This window comes from Oreochromis niloticus, linkage group LG5 (assembly GCF_001858045.2).
Source record: "Oreochromis niloticus isolate F11D_XX linkage group LG5, O_niloticus_UMD_NMBU, whole genome shotgun sequence".
Classification (NCBI taxonomy): domain Eukaryota; kingdom Metazoa; phylum Chordata; class Actinopteri; order Cichliformes; family Cichlidae; genus Oreochromis; species Oreochromis niloticus.
This window is the reverse complement of record NC_031970.2, coordinates 7,164,801-7,183,883: the sequence shown is the minus strand read 5'-3', so window position 1 is coordinate 7,183,883 and position 19,083 is coordinate 7,164,801. Positions and strand designations below refer to the sequence as shown.

The window sequence follows — 19,083 nt, the reverse complement described above, 5'->3', positions numbered from 1 at the left end:
TGATTGAGGGCAGGTGAGCATGCAGAGGCAGGAAGATAAAGGGACAGTGAGAAACAAAGATTGAGCGAAAGTGAAAAAGAGACCCCCGTGATATAAAACAGACTCCCAGCGGCCAGAGCTCCAGAGCTTGCACACATCTGGAAGTCAGCTGTCAACCACACACTCACATACACCCAAAACTTCTCCCTTAGCACCTCCCCTCCTGGAGCTCACAGCATTCCAGTAGGGAGACACTCAGGCTGAGTGGAGTGGCTCCACTTCTAAACACAACCAGCCGTTCTGACACTCATTGTAGACTATTACGGCTACACGCACACACACAAACACACACAAAAACAAAGCTAATCTGATTCAAATCCAGTCATTACACTGTGACATCAGCAATATCCAAATACATTTAACGGTAATCAGGGTTTGCACACAAGTTTGTACTCACACAGAGGCTAAAAAACATCCACATGTTCATGCAAGTAGACCCACACTGTCTACAAAGATGCAAACCACAATCTCTTAAAACTTGGTAAGAAAGAGCCAACAAGACCCTGCACACAAGGATTGTTTAGGAGAGCAATGATACCCTCATGCACACTGCCTTCTCAACATCTTCGCTACTTCTGGTTCTCATCAGTGTCCATCAGTTCAAAGCCACCAGTGTGTGGACTGATGTGTTTATGCGTGAGTGTGTGTGCCTATGAGTTAAGTGGCGGCAGGCGGTCGGGAGGCTGTCAGACAGGGGACTAAGGACTCATAAACACAGCACCTCTACCAGGAACATATCAAGGTGTGTGTCTGTATGTGTGTATGTGTGCTACCGATGTTTCCACTGAGTGCTGACAAGCCCCAAATGAAGGCTAGATATACACCAGAGTACATCCAGCTCTCCCTGCCTGGACAGTATGGCTCTGTTTATATACATACGTGGACTCCTGAGATATATGGGTCTTGCCTACACAAACACACAGACCACCCATTATCACATATAGAATATGATATTTGTGTGCATCTGTCTTCATGCAAGTATGTTCATTTCTAAATGCGTTTAGCAGCAACTTGAATTCAAACTACTGTAAAGAGCCATTAAAGTTCTGTTGTATGGATGTTCTACAGAAATGTGCAAACAAGTTTGACACTACACACTTGTATATTTGGTTCACAAGGACACCTACAACACTTATTCACTGCTGCCACAAAGGCTACAACTGAGCTTGAATATGCATCACCTTATCACCCACAATGTAGACTGGAAACAACTTCAGAAATGAAGTTCATCAGGAATATCCTTACACCGAGTTTGCATCACATACCAGGAAGTCGTGGCCTGTCTTTGAGTTCGCGGATCTCCAAAACACGTTGGCTGTGCTCACGGTGCAGGATGTGAGGTGCTGCGATGTCATCCAGGGCGTAATGCTGCAAGGGTGGAGGGGTTGGGTGAAGCTGGGCAGTCAGTGGCAATGGGTGAGCAGGGCTGTGTCGGGGAGCTGGGCTAATGGTGCAAATCCGCTTTGCGGCAGGCTCCATAGCTACAGGTGGGCGTTCATGGAAACCGTTCTCTTTAGCCCTGAGGGGGAGACAGGAGTGACTTAATGTAGCTCGCTCACTGTTTACCTATATACTCTATATAATATAGATCTTTTTTATGCATTTATCTAACCTGCTTGGGCTGTGTCTCTTGGTTCCAGGCTCCGGAGGCTCCATCAGCAGCTCAGAGGAGTCTGGAGAAGATGCCAGAGTGGTGCTTAGCAGGAGGTGCTCATGCTGGGACAAGTACTGAGCTGGGGTCTGCTTGGCTGCCCGTGCACAGTGGAGCAACTCCCTCTGCAGCAAAGGGAGGTTTGCCTGACAGGAAAGAAATTATACTTGGTAAGTTTGATTATAATTTGCAGGTAAAGTTATTTTTATAGAGCACAGATGAACCCACGTATAAGTAGACTTTGGCCACTACTCGCTCCTATATCAATGAGCATTGATTTTACTCATTCAAAGACAAAGAAAGAGAGAAACACCAGAAAACCTGATAGTGACAAACAGGAGGGGCGATCTGGACCAAACAAACCAGAACTGTCCTAGACAGACTACGTTCATGCTGCAACAGAGCCAAGAGATACAGTGCAGATCTGCCTCCTGGGGAAGACGCCTGGCTGGAAGAAAATTGGTTTTAAGGGGGGCAGTGACTCCTTGGGGTCTGGCTGTAAGGCTAGATCTGTGTCTGGGTGCTGTTCTCCGGCTGCCTCCAAGGAGGCTGCGGCTTTCCTAATTCAAATGAAAATCAGAGTTTTCTAAGCGGTAACTGATGTTGGTTATGAACCTCTTGCAAGCAGCATGTGTGCTGAGCATAATGTGTTGGTCACAGCAAAGGTATGCGTGATGATACAGAGGCTTAGAAATTTAGAAACATTTCAGAACAAATGATACACAGACTTCTCCCTAATTCCTCATCCCCTCAGTTTTTTTTGTATTTATCTGGGACTGTCTCCATCCAATCTTTCCATCTCTCTTTTGTTCCCTGCATTTCCCTAATTAGGAACAGACTTCAGTGTGTTTGCAATTACACCACTTCCTTGCTCCCTCCTCTCCCTCTTCTTGAGCAACCAACTAAATAACCAGCCATTTTCATTTTGTGACTGACCTCTTATTATTATTTAGCATTTTAAACTACATATAGCATTAGTTAAACATCACTTTACTACTCTGCAAAGACCTAGATCTTTTTGTCCATTGAAACAAACATTCCTCTATGCCTCAGTGAGCTGATCTTTACAGTATCGCTTGTACTTCCCCTATAGACGCAGGCACTTCTGCTTTACGATCGCCTCTGTATAATACCCATGGGCTCTCCTTTTTTTTCTGTTTCCCATGCTCCTCTGCATCCCTTCTTTCCCTGGGGCCCCAGCTAGCGGACACATGTGCTGTGTGTCAGTTGAGCATCGGGTTCTCCGGGCTTCAGAAGGGCGGATGCTAGATTGGCGGCGCCTTGGCAGCTGAATGCTCTTTTAACGGGACAACGGCTCCATATGGCGCAGTGGAGACCATAAAAAAGGAAGGGAACACTTTATAGGCATGTTTCACACTTCCGAGTTCCCACTTTTCCCTCTTTCCTTCTCATCCACTTCTCTGTCTTTTCTACATTTTCTACAGATCTTGTCCCAACTGCTCCATCTCTCTCTTAAGAGACTCTCCAGCAGTTGTTATTAAATAGTGAGAACGCCACATCATTGCAATAAATCAGTAGAACAACAAAAACAGAGCATTCTTGTCTCAGCCACCAAAAGTCTTGATTATCTTTTTCACATTCGCAAGTAAGATAGTGTCCGCTAACGTCTGAGAAATGTACATTTTTATCATCACCTATTGAGTGCGATAGTACGTGCAGATGTCCGAATGCCTGCCTGTTTTTTGTGACTGTGCGGACTCGTCCGTGTAAAATTTACATCACAATGCACGAACTACGTATGCTCCCCAGGCAGCGGACTTCAAAGAAGTATAAAAGGAATGAATAGCTGTCCACAAGAGAGTATAATCAAGGATTTAGACAAACAGACAGAAGGGCTCCAAAGATAACCAAGAAGTAAGTGTAAAATAAAGCCGCTTTTTATAGCTTGAAGTCCAGTTATACAAGATTTATGGGATGCTTTACTGCGAGGAGCTACTAAAAGTATACACTTGCAGACTTCCCTGGTTACAGAGGGGCTCAAGAGGCTGTTAACACACAGTCATCTGTTGCTTGTCAAGTCAACACATAAATCTTGACGGTTACTTTGAACCTGAAATGGCCAATTCAATTAACAAAACTACACTTAGGCAACTATCTGATGGGCAACTTTACACAACAAGGTGTAAAGCTTACATTTAACTCAACGGAGAAAGAATACTAGAATATTCTGTGAAAAGAAAAGGGAAGTAATTCCATGCAGAACTGCACAAAGCAAATACAGAAAGATGGGAAAAGGAGGGGGTGGAGGCATGTTTACCTTGAGAAAAGGAATAACAAAGGGTCGTAAGGGGAAGTTGGTGGCCTCCTGAAGTCGTGAGTGAAACTCCTCAATGGTAACTGTTGAATTCTAAAAGATAGGAAAAGGGAAGGTTTAATTTAAATGCATTTCTATAAAATGTTGACTTTTTTTTTCTCTTCAGTATGCCATCATAGAATTTACCACAAGGGCCAGAACTAGGCTTCGGACGCTGTCTCCAATCTCAGGAGAAATGTCGTTGCCAAACTGCTGCAGTGTGGTCAAGAAACGTTTCAGCTTGCTCAGCTGGCGTGCCCCACAGGTGGCCGGCAGCTGCTGGTTAGCCAGCGATGAGGAAGAGGAAGAGGACGGTCCATTGCTGTAACGCTGTGGTGGAGATGGCACTGCATTCAGTGTTGGTGGGGAATGATGATTCCCATTGGTCACTGGGGAAGGTCAGAAAACCAACACGAAGAGAAGAGAAATCAAAATAAACCCTGCTGAGTGTGGTTACAACTCCAGCGTGTCTACAACTTTGGTTTGTGAAAAGGAACAAAGACCGAAGTGGAAACAAAAAGACAAGCTGGAAGAATGAGAGAAATTCTTTAAGTATAGATTTAATTATTACTCTTACATGCTGTGGTGGAAAAAGAGGCCGGTCGTGGGCCACTGGGGTTGACAGAAGGTAGGGGTGGCATAGTGGAGCTGGCGCTGCTGCTGGGGGCTGATCTGGAATGAGTCTTAGCATCCACAGGAGAACCGGGCATGGCAGGGCTCTTCTTCTCTCTACTGTCTGCAAAGAGGAAAGAACGTAGGTGAGGGCATCTGTTGGAGTGAACCAAAGTTAAATAACTGTAACTTGCTATGACATCCACAAAAATAAATAAAAAGAAGCACCACTTTAACTTCACCCCCCATTAGCTCAGTTGTTTAATCAATTCAAAAGCTTCATGCCTATTGTTACAAAAGACAACAATAATGCCCAGCCCCCTCTCCTCAACCCACTTTGCATGATACAACACACACTGCCAGGGCACCAACCACCCTGCCCCCTTCAAAGAGCCAGATGTCTGAAGTTTAGCCCCTCACTCTCACCCATTCAGATCAATAACAGAAGAAATGCTGAAGAAGGCCATTGTGTGGGAGTAGAATGCCTCCTCATTGAGCTCCCCAAGAAATAGGAGAGACAGAGAAAAAGGGACAGGCTATTTCACGCTTTACTAACAAGATCGACAAAGCTTTTGAATGTTAAATGAAACTTCTCAATATGCTATTGACGTTGAATGAGACCACCAGATAAGGGCTATGGAGAAAGTGTAATGGGGGGTGTGGTGGTGGGGAGATGTGGATCAGAAGCTGTCTTTGTCTTTTCGAGAACCATGAGGGCCGGATCCCGTCTCCATTTAGAGTGGATCAGACTTTTCTAACAGCTTCAAGAATTGACAATTAATAGACAAGCATGGTCTCACAGGTCATAGGTTAGCAGAAAGCAGCTTTTAAATGTGGGTTCATGGTTTTAGGGCTTTGGACTCAATAGCACCCTTTATTTCTTTTTCACAGCTATGAACTCTGGATGGCCTTCAGCCATGAGGTCCTAGTTTATAAAGGCTTAAGTCAGAAGGTTTAAGCTGTCAGTAGGTAACTCAAAGAAAACTGAAAAAAAAAAGGCCACGGAATGAATAAAAGGTACTGTTGCGAGTGCAAAAAATGTGAAAACATGCAGAATGAAATTGTCATGGATAACCAGAAAATTTAAATTACAACAACAAATGGATCTGAATGCAAAAGTGCAAATTTCCTCAAGTTTTGGCGACAAATCTGTTTTGCATCCTATGCTCGCACTTTCTCAGTCTGCCCTGTGCAACTCATCTGTCATGTCTGCAACTCATTATACAGCTTTGACTGTTCTTCCTTCTGTTTTGCAGTCCTCTTAAAACTCTCTCCCTCTCTGCCTCGTACCATCTCATTCTTTCTCAGCCCCCGTGGCCTGCCTGCCATCGCTCCACCTGTTCACCAACATAGGGGGCAGGAAGGAGGGATCTACGCAGACATTTGGACTGCCGTACCCACCACACACGCGGTCTGCCAGTGCACTGCAGGAAGCAGCCTGCAGCACGCACACACACCGGCTCCAAAGCTCCGCACACTCCATCCGTATGGCCAGGAAATTAGACTGACATCTCAATAACAGAATCAACGGGGCATATGGCCTCAGTGTCAACACTCTTACCAAGTAAACAACTTCATATGTACACAAAAGCCAGGATTTGAGAATTCAGCTTGAAGTGTATTCCCAAGTTCTTTGACACATTATGAACCATTAACCACTGGTTGTGAACAGTAGTTTGGATCCAAACTGACTGCCATCCTTGTAAACACCATTTTGTGTTTGACTTTAACTGGCAGGCCTGCATAGTTCTGCAGAATGTAAACATAGCAACATATTGCATATATATTCCTTACTGCACAACCTTTGAGCATGCAACAGAAACAAAGCCGCAGCAGTGTTCATGCAATCTTGAGTTGTGGCACAGTCTGCTGTTAGCCGTGCCAGAGGTAACAGCCAAAGCAGGAGACATCAGGTGTGTGTGCGTGTACTCCTGACAATCCTTAGAGAATTGCCTCTGCTTGTCAATTAGACAGCACACATAGCTAGATGACTTCATCTGGCTTGCGAACACCTGAGTCCATGGTATAGTCACAGGGCTGTCTCGGGAGGCAGCTGTCACAGCAGCCACAAAACGCATATGCACAGAGTGCACAAAGTGGCCTAATGTTAACTCAGGTGAATATTGGCTTAGAGGAGGATGTGGGGTGTTTGTCTGGTCTAAATGCCACCTGTCATCCTTGCTTTAATGCAACAAAGGGAAGGTACACAAAGCTCCTCACCACACATCAACAGGATTACACGGAAATGCCACAATGAATAGGCAATACTTCTGAAAAAAGCAGATAGCACTGTTACCAGTGCTTACTAAAATATAAAACTGGGTACTCCATCAACTCATTTCTGGTGGATATAACCAAAAAGGATTACTTGTTAAACTCACACCATATTGTGCTGCTGTTTTTCTGTCTCACGTCTTCATGCACAAATAAGATAATCCGTAATTTTACAATCTTGAAAGTTTCCTGACCTTAAGTATTTGCTTTCTACAACAGTTGTTATCACAGGGATGGAAAATAAAATGCATCTGCAGTGATGGCTGTTGCTAGCCAGGTGTTCCTTGTTTGTTCAGCTTCAGGTGACACTCATCTGCATTAAAACATTCAGCTGACTTTAATTGCTGCCTCTGCAAGTGATGATTCAGAACGAGGCTCAGAAAGAGAGGAAAGGGATAGAGAAACATAATGTGACTATTCCTGTTGAGCCACCGCTGTAAAAGCAATCCATTAACTAATGAAATTGCAAATGAAAAGACAAATACACTTCCGAGAACATTTATCGACCTCCTTACATAAAGACGGGATGGATAAGCTATAACGAGTCGACAGAAATAAATCACACTTGATGTGGTGTATAAATAAATGGGTTCAGTGTAAGGGTTTATTAAGCTCATGTTTTAACTCTGAAGTCTAAACTCCCCGTGAAAGGCTGGCAGCTGTGAAGCATGTGTGTGTGTGCCGCTGTGCGGTGGTGTGTGTACTCGAACCACACTGCTCTCTGTCTTGTCACTGTAGATGAGGTGAGAGAAGATGTAACACAGACCGAACTAATTTATCAGTGAGCACAAAGAAAATTTGTGGCATGTGCAATGATACAAGTATGTAGGGTCAGGATGCGCACATGTTAACGCAAACACACGCACATGAAAATAACCCTATGAATTATTTTTTTCAAGAAATGCTGTCAGATATTTCAAATATTTAATTTTCTTATCATGAGTCAGACAAGAAGACATCAACAGGATGTTTTTTGGAGGTTTAGCCTAGCTGTGCGTACTATCTATGAGAAAGAAAGTCAAGCTTATTACCCTAGTTTTGCATGACAGTGCCTCACAACTCATCTGACCAAAGAAAAAGTATAAATATAGCAACTTATAAGTCACATCAAAGTGAGGACCTGACTTTGTGGCGACCGTGACATCTAACAGATGCAAGAGAACTGGAGTAACTACAACCCTATTTTCCTCTAATTTCAGTGCTTAGCTTCCTTTAACCTTTTCTACGTTTTGTCCCAAGCATGGCTAAAAAAATACTACACTAAATGAAATTTGTAACTCTTAATTAAACAGCACACAAGTATATCTTCCAAAATGTTGCCGTATTTCTGCAATCCTAATTCTAGTCTACTGAAGTCCTGAAGTAAAAGGATAACACATACTTTAAACAACTGACAGAGGCTTAGTATTCAACCAATGAAACAAAAAAAGAAGGAAAGCAATTGATTTGAAAATTAACCAGGTTCCCTCTCCTCCTCCTCCTTCTCCTCCTGTACCATATGGATCTAATCGGCCAAGAGCTGGCCAGCTGGGACCTCCAACAGTCACCTGTGAGAAGAAGGGGGGGGGGTGCAGAAGGGACTGCTGCAACCCCTTCCTTTAAGCCAAGGCAGCCCGGCCCACACACACAAACACACACACATCTCTGCCTTCCCTCCAAGGAGAGGAGGAAGGAGGAGGGGGCACGGAGGGGAGGGGAGGCACGAGGCAGCTGAATGCGAGCGAGTGGACTTAAATGCTAGAGAGACAAAGGCTGCACCTGGTCCCCGTCCGTCCGCGCACACAGCCACAATACAGCGCACATCTGTTCCTCTATCCTGCACTCCGTTCTGACCTCCGCCAACACAAACACAAGCACACACACACACACACAGCACAAGGATACATGAAGCGACATACACACCCACACACAGCCACATCCACTTTTAAAATAGATAATAGTGCATGTCCCTCTCAGTGCCATATTGTTGCCAAACAACGAGTTACGTGACTTTGTATTTTAGAATATCCAGTTTGAGAGTTGAAGAAACTCAGGTGACATCATCTCTGCTTTAATCAGCTTCATTTACATTATTACCCTCTTGGGACTGACACCTCCTCAACTGTTGCAGCAATACAGATGCCTCGCTTCCATGTAACAAATCGCAGACCCACATGTTTCATTTAGACCATTAAAATTTACATCTATAAATTACATTTTGAATTTACTCCCATTATAGAACATTGCCTGAAAACACTTTTACGATAACTGCAACGTGACTTTATCACAGTTAGGATCTGACAAAATAGCTCCCACATTAAAAATGTAATATTTATTACACTTTCACACAGTTTTAAAAAGCACAGAGGGAGACAAGGATTTAGTCTGCGAATCAGAAGCACCAGAGATAGAAAAGGAGAGGATGCAAGCAGAGAGAGGAAAGAGATATAGGATGGGAGGAAAGGAATAACAAGGACAGAAAATACTGTTTTCCTTTGGTTTCATCAGAAGGACAAGGCTGGTTGTTAGACTCAGAGCCAGGCTGTTTTTCTTGGCTTTCATTACCACCTTCCAGCCTCGTAGACTACATATTTGGATAAAACCCAATGTCAACACTCTGCTCCCAACTCTGCTAGGAAGGGGAATGATAGGAAGGTGGCAAGGTTGACAGTACAGGGAAAAAGCAAAGAAAGCTGTAGACGTAAGAAGAAGGAGGAGGTATGACTTTGGACAAAAAAGTACTGTCATTCTCACATATGAAGAAGCACAGACATGTCTCCGAAGTGAATTTATCATGTCCCTATGACAGACTGATGGTGAGAGAAGCCCTCGCATATCCTCATCACTCAGAGAGATAATTGCAAAAACACCACCGTAATCCAGCGTGCCACATAGTGAAAAAAGGGACTCTGGGATGGAAATATACTTAGTGGCAAACTGAAAAGGAAAACGAAAAAGAGGGGACAGCAAGGCAGACAGAAGTTGTCTATAAAAACTAAGAATGAGCAGTAAAAAGAGGTACAGTGATGTGATGCTGGAAGCAGAGGCGGTTTGGCAGAGGTTGGATATGCACAGTGTCCATGTGTATGAGGTCAGACCGCGGGGAGAAGACTGACTGGATGGGATCTGAAGTTGCTGACCTTAAAAACACTTGAAAACACCACACACCACATTGCAGTCACTGATTGCTGTTAGATTTTTTAAAAACATAGCAGTGTATCAAAAAGGGAGAAACTTAATGTGGTGCAAATACCTTATACAGAGTAGTATAAGTTACTTCAACTTATACTGCTGTTAAGTTGCTTTAGAAAGCCCAAATATTTAATGCCCAGGTATTTCAGACACTGAAGATACTAATGAATGCAAATATTGTTATTTTTGCTTTAAGATTCTTGCATGAAGGGTAATACTTATATATCTGGGAAAGACTCACACTGTTTGAGCTCTGTTCCATAATCAATAGGTAAAATGAATGTGACACACATCTGGGCCAAAGTATAGAGCTCTAAGTGTATTTGTGTCCTCCTGTCCGTGCGTTGTGTGCGTGTATTAGCCCTGTTCACCAGGTGTTGCCTGCCCGGGGCGCATATAAACATGGCCACACAAATAACAACAGTGGCACTACAAGGACAATTCAAATCTGTCAATCACACACACACACACACACCAGCTCGCCTTCTCTGAGCCCAGTGGATTATCTGCCTATCTGGTTACAACCCTTCTCACCTCTCTGTAACTAATTGGTTAGCCTGCCCATCAATCATCAACAGACTGATGAGTCTTCAAACTCAAAACCAGCAAGTGGAATACAAACAGTGGCAACATTCATGGAAGCATGACAGTATTAAAATTAAGTTGCGTAACCCCCATTTTCTCACCCACTGTATCTGTTTCACACACACACACACACACACACATACACACACACACACACACACACACACACACACACACACACACACACAGTGACATATATTATTGTGTCTGCCTGGAGGATTAAGTGTGTCTCCTATTTATTGTGAAGCTAGGAAGTCAACCTTAAACTACGGCAATGGCAAATGCTGTGTTTCATCAAATCCATATTAACTTACATTCACACACGTGTGCACAATAAAGCACACACTGAACTAGTAAGTTACAGTAATCCATAAAACAAAAATACAAGCTCTAAACACGAGAAAACAAAGCTAACATTGAGGCTGGCCTGTTTTGGACCAGGTGTCAGAGGCTTTAACAACCAATGGCCTCGGCTCAGGTCCAACCAGATGTTACATCCCCACATGGCATGCTGAACACAATTAAACTGCAGGTTTTGACCGAGACTGGGAGAGCTGGTACAATGGCTTAGTATTGGGGTTCATGTTTAAGTTAATCTTATGATTTTTTTTTTACATTAATCCTAAAATGGCAAAGAAGGAAATGGATCAGTGTCTTGCTTTCAAAAACACATCAAAAGGAAGGAATATGCATAGTTCACAAGCAAACCATAAAAAAACTACAAAACAAATCTAAAGCCAGATTAAAACATCTTAAAGCTTCCAGCTTCCAGGAAAAAAATCTTTGGGATTTTGGACATTTTCTGGAATTCATGCATGAAAGCAGCACAACTGTAGTAAAAATCAACTTTTCTCTAAACTTTGACTATGAAGATGACTAATCTGTCACACTTGGATTTTGGTGATCCAATCCCTCAAAGCTGAGTACCATAAAAAAAAACAGAACACAGAGCTGTGGGCAAGCTTTGCCCAGCTGTATAAAAGACCAGAGCTCAACAGCCGCTGAGAGAGACAGATAAGTCAAACAAAGAGGCCAGCTGTGCTCAAAACAATGTGGAGAATGAGACAATGATAGTAATGGAGGATGGGTAAACGTGTGGGTTGAGGTGTGTTTTGATGAGTGTTATTATTGTGTATGAGTACTGTATGGTTTTCGCGAACATACGGGTAAGAACATAATGTATTCCTTATTATATATCTTGGGAAAATATGCAGTGTACTGTAGCTGCAACAGAAAATGCTGTGGAAGGAAAATGTAGGTTAAAGTGATTTAAAGTCTCAACCAAATCGCAATAGGCAAAAGACTGTTTTTGTTAGTGAAATGTTCTCATTTACATCCACACTTCTTCAGACTGAGGCAAAGATGGGGGGAGGAAAGCCAGAAAAAGGAGAAAATAATGACTATGACAGACAATTCATGGAGAGAGGCAACGCCACCCATTTCTTGTCCACCCACACACCTAACAAAACAGCAAATGCATTTCTTCTTTTTTTTCTCTTGAGTATCACTTTTTGACTTTGGGGTTTTGAATTGGAAAATTACACAATCTTTCCATAAAATTTGCACGAGTTAAATGCTCATATTGCTCACTTTTTCGCTTTTTTTAGGGCGGGTAGAAAAGTTGTGTCCCGTCTGTCTATGTGTGCCTGCATGGTTAAGTCTTGGAAAACTTGGCATTGAGGCTCTATTGCATAATAGCTTAACACTGAAATGACTTAATGCAATGTGAGAAGGAAGGTAATGCTGCTGAACAAAAAACAAGGTCTGTGCCATACCCTAACCTGGCATCTATTTTAGTCACGTTGAGCCAAGTGATTTAGTCCTCTGCACTACGTACAGACTTTTGGTAACATGCCACCTCTTTCATCAACTCTGAAAATACAAGAGTTAATCTTCTATTTTCAAAGTCACTATATATCAACCCCAAACTACTACTAAGTAGTAATTTTACAGCTTATTAATTATGTGTCGATACTTCTTCTCCACATCAGCCCAGTGAATAAAGGTTTTGTCATGGGTCACCGACTGGGTCTCTCAGGTCAGTGAACCACTGGAGGAAAGCTCTTAATAATGCACTTTGCAAGGTGAGATAAGCTACAATATCACTGGCCTGCAACAGGAAGGACGGCCAGAGCGTGGGTGCCTACTGATGCTAAAATGTCTCTTGATACCCACTAACACTCTGGGTTGTTACTTGTATTGACTGCATAGTCTCGGTTGATTAAACGATGTGATCCTTTCGTGTCCATACACGTAAACATGTACGCAGGAACATTCATATTCATTCATATGCACATGGTCTCACTGAACCCCTGGGGCCAGATATCACAGACCTCGCCACTGGAACTAATAGAGCACTTCCTGCAGCAAACTCTTGAAGCAGCTGCTCTGTTCTGTGTGTATATACGCATGCTGAAACAGGGGGTATTCTCTGTAGTATGCAAGGGTCATGGTGGTCTGTTTCTCTATGTATTACTTTGCTTCTGGCAGAGAAACTCAGCTGGGTTTGAGGTCAGAAGAAAAAAAGCTTCAGAAAGCTGTAAGGCAAGCAACCTTGTAGTTCAGCAGACACAATGTCTGCAAGACACCTGGCACGCACATGGAGACACGTTCACTTCCTTAGACTCAAAAATACTGTACGCTTGTGAAGTGTGCAATCGAAAACTTCAAAGCCACATAAATTTAAGACAAAAACTATAACTGCTCAACAGGAATGAATGTAAGTGGGATCAAATTTCTGAATAAAAGAAGCTTGAATGTCCTCTGCACAAACACATACACTAACTCACAGATACAGCACGGTGCCTGTTGTCAGGAATATGACACAGTCCAGCAGACCAGACAAGGGTCTCTGGTTTGAGTCTGTGCAGCCGACAATTAGTCGCTCCTATCTCCCCGATGAACTGGCCTGGTCTGGTGTGACATTGGCCAGGTCTCTCTGCCTTTTCTCTTTCTGCGTCTCCAGTCAGATCCTCCCCGTGCACAAGAAACATGAACACATCCCCTGCATGGCACTGTAAAAGGCCAACTCAGATAAAATATACAGCAATGCAACAATGTGACATTTGCACTTGTATCAACGTCTCCACTGATGTCAGAGTGTAACATGCAGGCACAGCGTGAAAGACAGACACAGCAGTTTCCCTCCTCTTCCCATATGTCTGGGATACTGTACAGCAGATGCACACGTCTTCTTTACCTAGTTTCTTCTGCTCTGCTTGCCATGTGGAAAAACTGATTACTATCTGAGTAAATGACAGCTGAGAGAGATAAGCCCCTTTCACACACAAAGTCACTCTAATTGCTCAGTTTAAAAAAAAAAAAATCTGGTTGAGGTTGCCGTTTTGGCTGCTCACACATGAATCCCACAGAGGAAAAAAAAAGTATGCTCCAGATATCACAGCCAATCCAGCTAGATTAAACTTTGTGGAAGAACACATTTGGCTCATTGCACCAGTTTTGGGGAATGCTGCAACTTTTTTCTCATAGTAGTTATCTTTTTTTCCTGCATACTGAGACAAACAACTATAGGACCAATATACATTTTACTAATAAGGTAAGGAAAAAGAATGGTGAATGAAAGAGAAACAGAAAAGCAAAAATGTTCTGGTTATTGTAGTTTCTCTAAGAGAAGTCAAACCAAACAGTCTTGGTTAAATGTTAAAATATTTCTAAACATAAGTACAAATAAGTATTTTTTGAAAGGCAATTAATATTTTGCCCATATGGCAGGAGACATTTTCTGTGCACAGGTAAAAGAGGCTTCTACGTCACTCAACAAGGATGAAGAGATAAAGATGAGGCACCATCTGTACAGCCCAGAACAGCTCTGGGATTTAGGATGGAACACACACACAAACACACACACACAAACACACAAACTAGGCACATAAAGTGGACTATCTGCCACACTTACTCGTGAAAAAAAGGCATTTTTCTCACACACACACACACACACACACAGACACACAAAAATCCTCCAAAAACACAAACTCATATTGGAACACGCTCAGTCCTACCTCCACTCTAGTGTAGAGTCCACTCAGTCCTTTGAGAAAGTCAGCTGCAGTATTGGGGTTTTGCTTTCTTATCCTTTGCTTTTTGTCCCTTCTTCTGACTCCGCACCTTCATATGTCAGGCATGTGTTTGCATTCCCACATATGTGAGTCCCAGTGTGGTGAAGGCCAGAGCCAAAGACACAGATGGCACCCAGATGGAGACAGATAACCGAGCAGACCAGCGAACACTGCACTACACGCACTCTTACTTACTTTAATTTCGCTCATGTGAAGCTCTCTCGATCACTCTTACTATCTCTGCTACCGAGTCCGCCACGGCTGCTTTACTTAATTCTCTCTCTTTTGCTGACTGAATTTGCGTCCTCTCTCACGCTTGCTCTCTCAAGCTCTGTTTCCCACCCTCTCAATCTCTCTTTTCCAGCTCTAGCTCCTCCCCTATTTTCCCACACACTGTCCCATCCTCTGTTTTCATGGGTCGAGTGTTCCAGCAACGTCACAACCCCCACTCCCCGAACCCCACTCCCCTTCCCCTGTGGATCCTGGCCAATCATCCACTGCTGACTGGCCCCATTCAACCTGCATTCAGTGCAATGGACCTTGCAATTAACATAACTAATTGCTTTGGCACCTAAAGGCTAAACAAGAGGCTGTGCCAAGCAAGACAAAAGTATATGCGTGTGTGTAGCTGTAGAAGTGGGGAGGGGGGGCAATTCTCTTCCACCCCCTCAAGAGAAGTGGGGATCTCCCCTTAAAATGTTCAAGCAACCCTCCCTCCCCTTTTTCAACCCTTTCAGTGTAGCCCTCTTTTTTTTTTCTTTAGTTCCTTAATGCAGCCAGCTCAACTCATCTTGCCAGCCAATGGACTGAGGAGCACTTGATGAGCATGAATGAGTTATTCTTCTCTCCTCTTCTACTCTCCTGTCCTCTGCTCTCCATTTTGACTGAGTTAAACTTAAATCACTGCCTGATTTATACACGAGACAAGTAGCAGGTTAAGATATTTGTGTCTAGCTGAGGCTGGGCAGTCCACACATACTCAGAGAAAATATGACCTGGATTCAGTTCATTTTAATAATTTTTTTTGTCCTCGCCTGAAATACTATGATCAGAGTTTCAGTTAAATAAAAGATCAAAAGTTGTTTGTTTTTTTATGTAATTAAAGAGACATCCTCCACCTTCTGTTTTCGAGACCACTTTCAACCACTTAATGGGTTTTGGATCAATTTGACAAGGTAAAATAATGAGAATGTGCATTTGAACCAAACAGGTGAGCATAACGATCCAGCCAAAGATGCTCACACATACACAAAGAAAGGCAACGTGTGCTGAACTCTAATACTATTCTAACTTTCCCCAAAGAACTTATCTATCTGGTTCACAGAAGAGACCAGAGTCTACGGGACTCTGTAGGACAAAATTTAATGTTCTCAGTGAAAAAAAAACCATTTTAAATAAATATTTAGAGGTTGGGACAAAATACATGGTTCAAATTTTAGATTTTTAAGGCTTTTTGATTGAGGTTTTTGTGAAGTTTTGGAATCAAAGAACTGCTACAAACACAAAGCAGTCAAAATCAGCCACAAGAGCCAGTTGTAATATAGCCACATTATTACACAGCAATCATCCACAGTTGTTTCTGTTAAGATCAAGTAAACACAGAAAAGAAATGTACCTATAGTAAATTATACAGTCATAAAAGGTTTCACTGGGGGTGTTGATGTTGCTGTGGGCTGCCAAAACCTAAATTGTGCTGAATATTCCCCCTTAATAACCTCTTTCTCCCCTCCTCTGTTGTAGTGGGCCTGCTCTATTCAGGGTGCATCTGGTCAGTCAGCAGGCTCAGAGGAAAGACCAGGTGGTTGTGAGAAAGGGAGAGAGAGGGGGTGAAAAGGTGGGGAAATTAAGAAGTCCAAGCATATGAAGCTATATTCTTACCAGTATGTGACGGCAGCACATACTGGAGGAGCTAATGCCAGCGATAGATATCAGATACTAACTGATTTAGATGACCAAGCATGGTCTTTGGTCTTTTCCACCATAATTGGTTTGAACGTCCTAATTGAAAGCCCAAATTTAAGCAACATCACATTTTACCAACATAAATATTTTCTGAAAAAGGTTATGTTAAGGTTAATACACACAGCCAAAGCTTGGTCAGTGTATGCCATTTGCTTTATAAACATTTATTTTCTGGGGCTGGCCAAATAAAAGACAGCTATTTTAAGGCGAGCGTATTCTTAAAAGGAATGGAGGCGAAATGATTTGCTTCAGTGTGAGAAAAAAGATTACTTTGAGCTGTTGTAGAATAAAAATACAGAGCTGAAAATGAGCATAACAGCACACTTGAAGGATAAAAGATTTGCATTTAAATACTAAATATACAAGGCTGCGTGTTACATTACCGAAAAAGCCCTTTGGAGAAGTAAGGTAGGCAGAAGATGAGGCAGGCGAGCACATCCATTCTATTGATTACATGTATGGATGGATGGATGGTCTGTTGGTACAGGGAGGCTTAACAAGACAGGAAATATAATGTGTCATTTCTGAAAGAGGTTCCCACAAAATCCCCTTTATGCAGTTTTTGGACAGCCAACTGGAAAGAAACCATTTCCTTGCTATAGTCAAAGAAATGTTTTCTATCTATCTATCTATCTATCTATCTATCTATCTATCTATCTATCTATCTATCTATCTATCCATCCATCCATCCATCCATCCATCCATCCATCTTTACCTGATCTTTGTTTTATCCTAAATTTATAAATAAAGTTTTGATTGACTGATATTGTTTCTTTCCATCCTATTCTCTGCCCCGTCCCTTAGTTTCACCTGTGTTTGATTGTTTCCACTTCCAATGCCTAATCACGAATCATCCCTGTGTATGTGTATATGTATATATTCTGTAACCAACTCCATCTTTGTCTAGTTCTTCTCAGGTACCTCCTTTTGGATTTCTGTTTTACTTTCACTTTTTAGACGTGCTTTATTTTTATTTTGTTGAATCAACCATTGAAAGGTTCACATATAATTTATTTATTGTGCCAAAATTTCATTCCTCTCTTCAAACGTTTTACATAACACTGTCCAGTGCATTGTTACAGACTGAGATGGTTCAACTTTTCTTTTTGCAACCAACCCGCTGCTGAGATTTTGAGATGCTGGTTGTCACTGACTATATAACAAAAGCACTCACTACACAAAAACTCTTTCCAGAAGGGTCCCAAATAAGGACAACAATATATTCTATGTTAGTGTATAGCCTGTATTAGTTCTATAAAAACTTATCATGGTGCATGCATATATTGTATGCGTTCTTTTTACTGTAGCTGCTCAAGCCTCTTGCAGCTGTTTGTCATTGTGTGTATGTGTGAGAGATAAAGAGTGAGACAGAGACAGAACCAGAGACTATGCAGCATCTGTTACTGTTCACACGCTCCCGAGCCAAACTTCTACTTTTAGAAAAAGTAAACAACATTTTTTAGAAAGGCCAGAAAAAAATTAGTGGAAGATGGATGAAAAGGGGAAATATATGGGAATATGGTGATTGGGTAAACAAGATAGAACATTAGGTCCTCTGTGTGTGCGTGTGTGTGTGTACACATTCAGGACCGCTGAATGTTGATGGGAAAGAACAGAAAAAAAGTTGAGCGTATCATGTGTCTATTCCTTCATTCGGATTGCTTTATTTTTTTTACCCTGCTGAGTACTTGAGACCAATCTGAAATTAATTTCATCCAATCATTTTTAACACAGTTTTACACGGCTGGATCACTGAATGCATGTGTTTCTAGTGAAAACTGTTTTCTAATGGGTCATTATCGTGATGACAGACAAGTTTATAGCTCTTTAAACAGCATATACAATTGGCGCAAGTGCAGAAAGTAGAATACTGTGTTTTTACACTCACACAGCTGGTCCTCATACAAAAAAACAGGAATGCAGAAATACAACAATAATGGAATCTGCCTGTATGATGCCTCACGTAAAGAAAATAATAATCCGACACGTTTGCAAAATTTAGTTAATCCAAATATACTAGTGTTTCTAGATGCTAATCATATGTTGATTGTGCATGCAAATAATTTACTGGGTAACATGGCTCCAGATTTCTGAGTGTTTAAGGAACTTCAACTGAATGTTGAACTCAACACTACAAGATAATAATAATTCTGGTCCCACACACACTGAATTCCATATTCATGATGACAACTTTTTATTGATATCCCACTAAATGTTTAATATTTCCACCATCAGTTTCCTAGCAGATATAAATTTTATAATTTTTACGTATGCACCTCAGACCTGTACTTTCCTAAACACTGCCTGAGTGAAGTGTATATGAAAATGCAAAAGTCCAGCACAGTCATATCTTACATTAACCTCCTTTAACCTCTCAGCACCCTACTCTGTTGTACTTG

General features: G+C 42.1%; 1 protein-coding gene across 5 annotated transcripts in view; it reads right to left on the bottom strand.

The window, feature by feature from the left end:
* Window positions 1–19,083, bottom strand: part of cbfa2t2 (CBFA2/RUNX1 partner transcriptional co-repressor 2) — a 34,779-nt gene that overhangs the window by 5,667 nt on the left and 10,029 nt on the right. For 2 of the 5 annotated variants that reach the window (XR_267327.4, XM_005460793.4), the window contains exons 2-6: window positions 4,582–4,740; window positions 4,152–4,393; window positions 3,969–4,058; window positions 1,652–1,836; window positions 1,305–1,558 (exon numbers count right to left, since the gene is read on the bottom strand). Coding sequence is in view for 4 of the 5 variants with exons in the window: in XM_005460793.4 (XP_005460850.1) it covers window positions 1,305–1,558; window positions 1,652–1,836; window positions 3,969–4,058; window positions 4,152–4,393; window positions 4,582–4,740 (930 nt within the window). In the remaining variant the exon portion in view is untranslated. Of the gene's footprint in view, window positions 1–1,304; window positions 1,559–1,651; window positions 1,837–3,968; window positions 4,059–4,151; window positions 4,394–4,581; window positions 4,741–6,999; window positions 7,206–14,665; window positions 15,064–19,083 lie in introns of those variants that run through there. The other 3 variants (XM_005460795.4, XM_005460796.3, XM_013264638.3) reach the window with 3 other exon arrangements.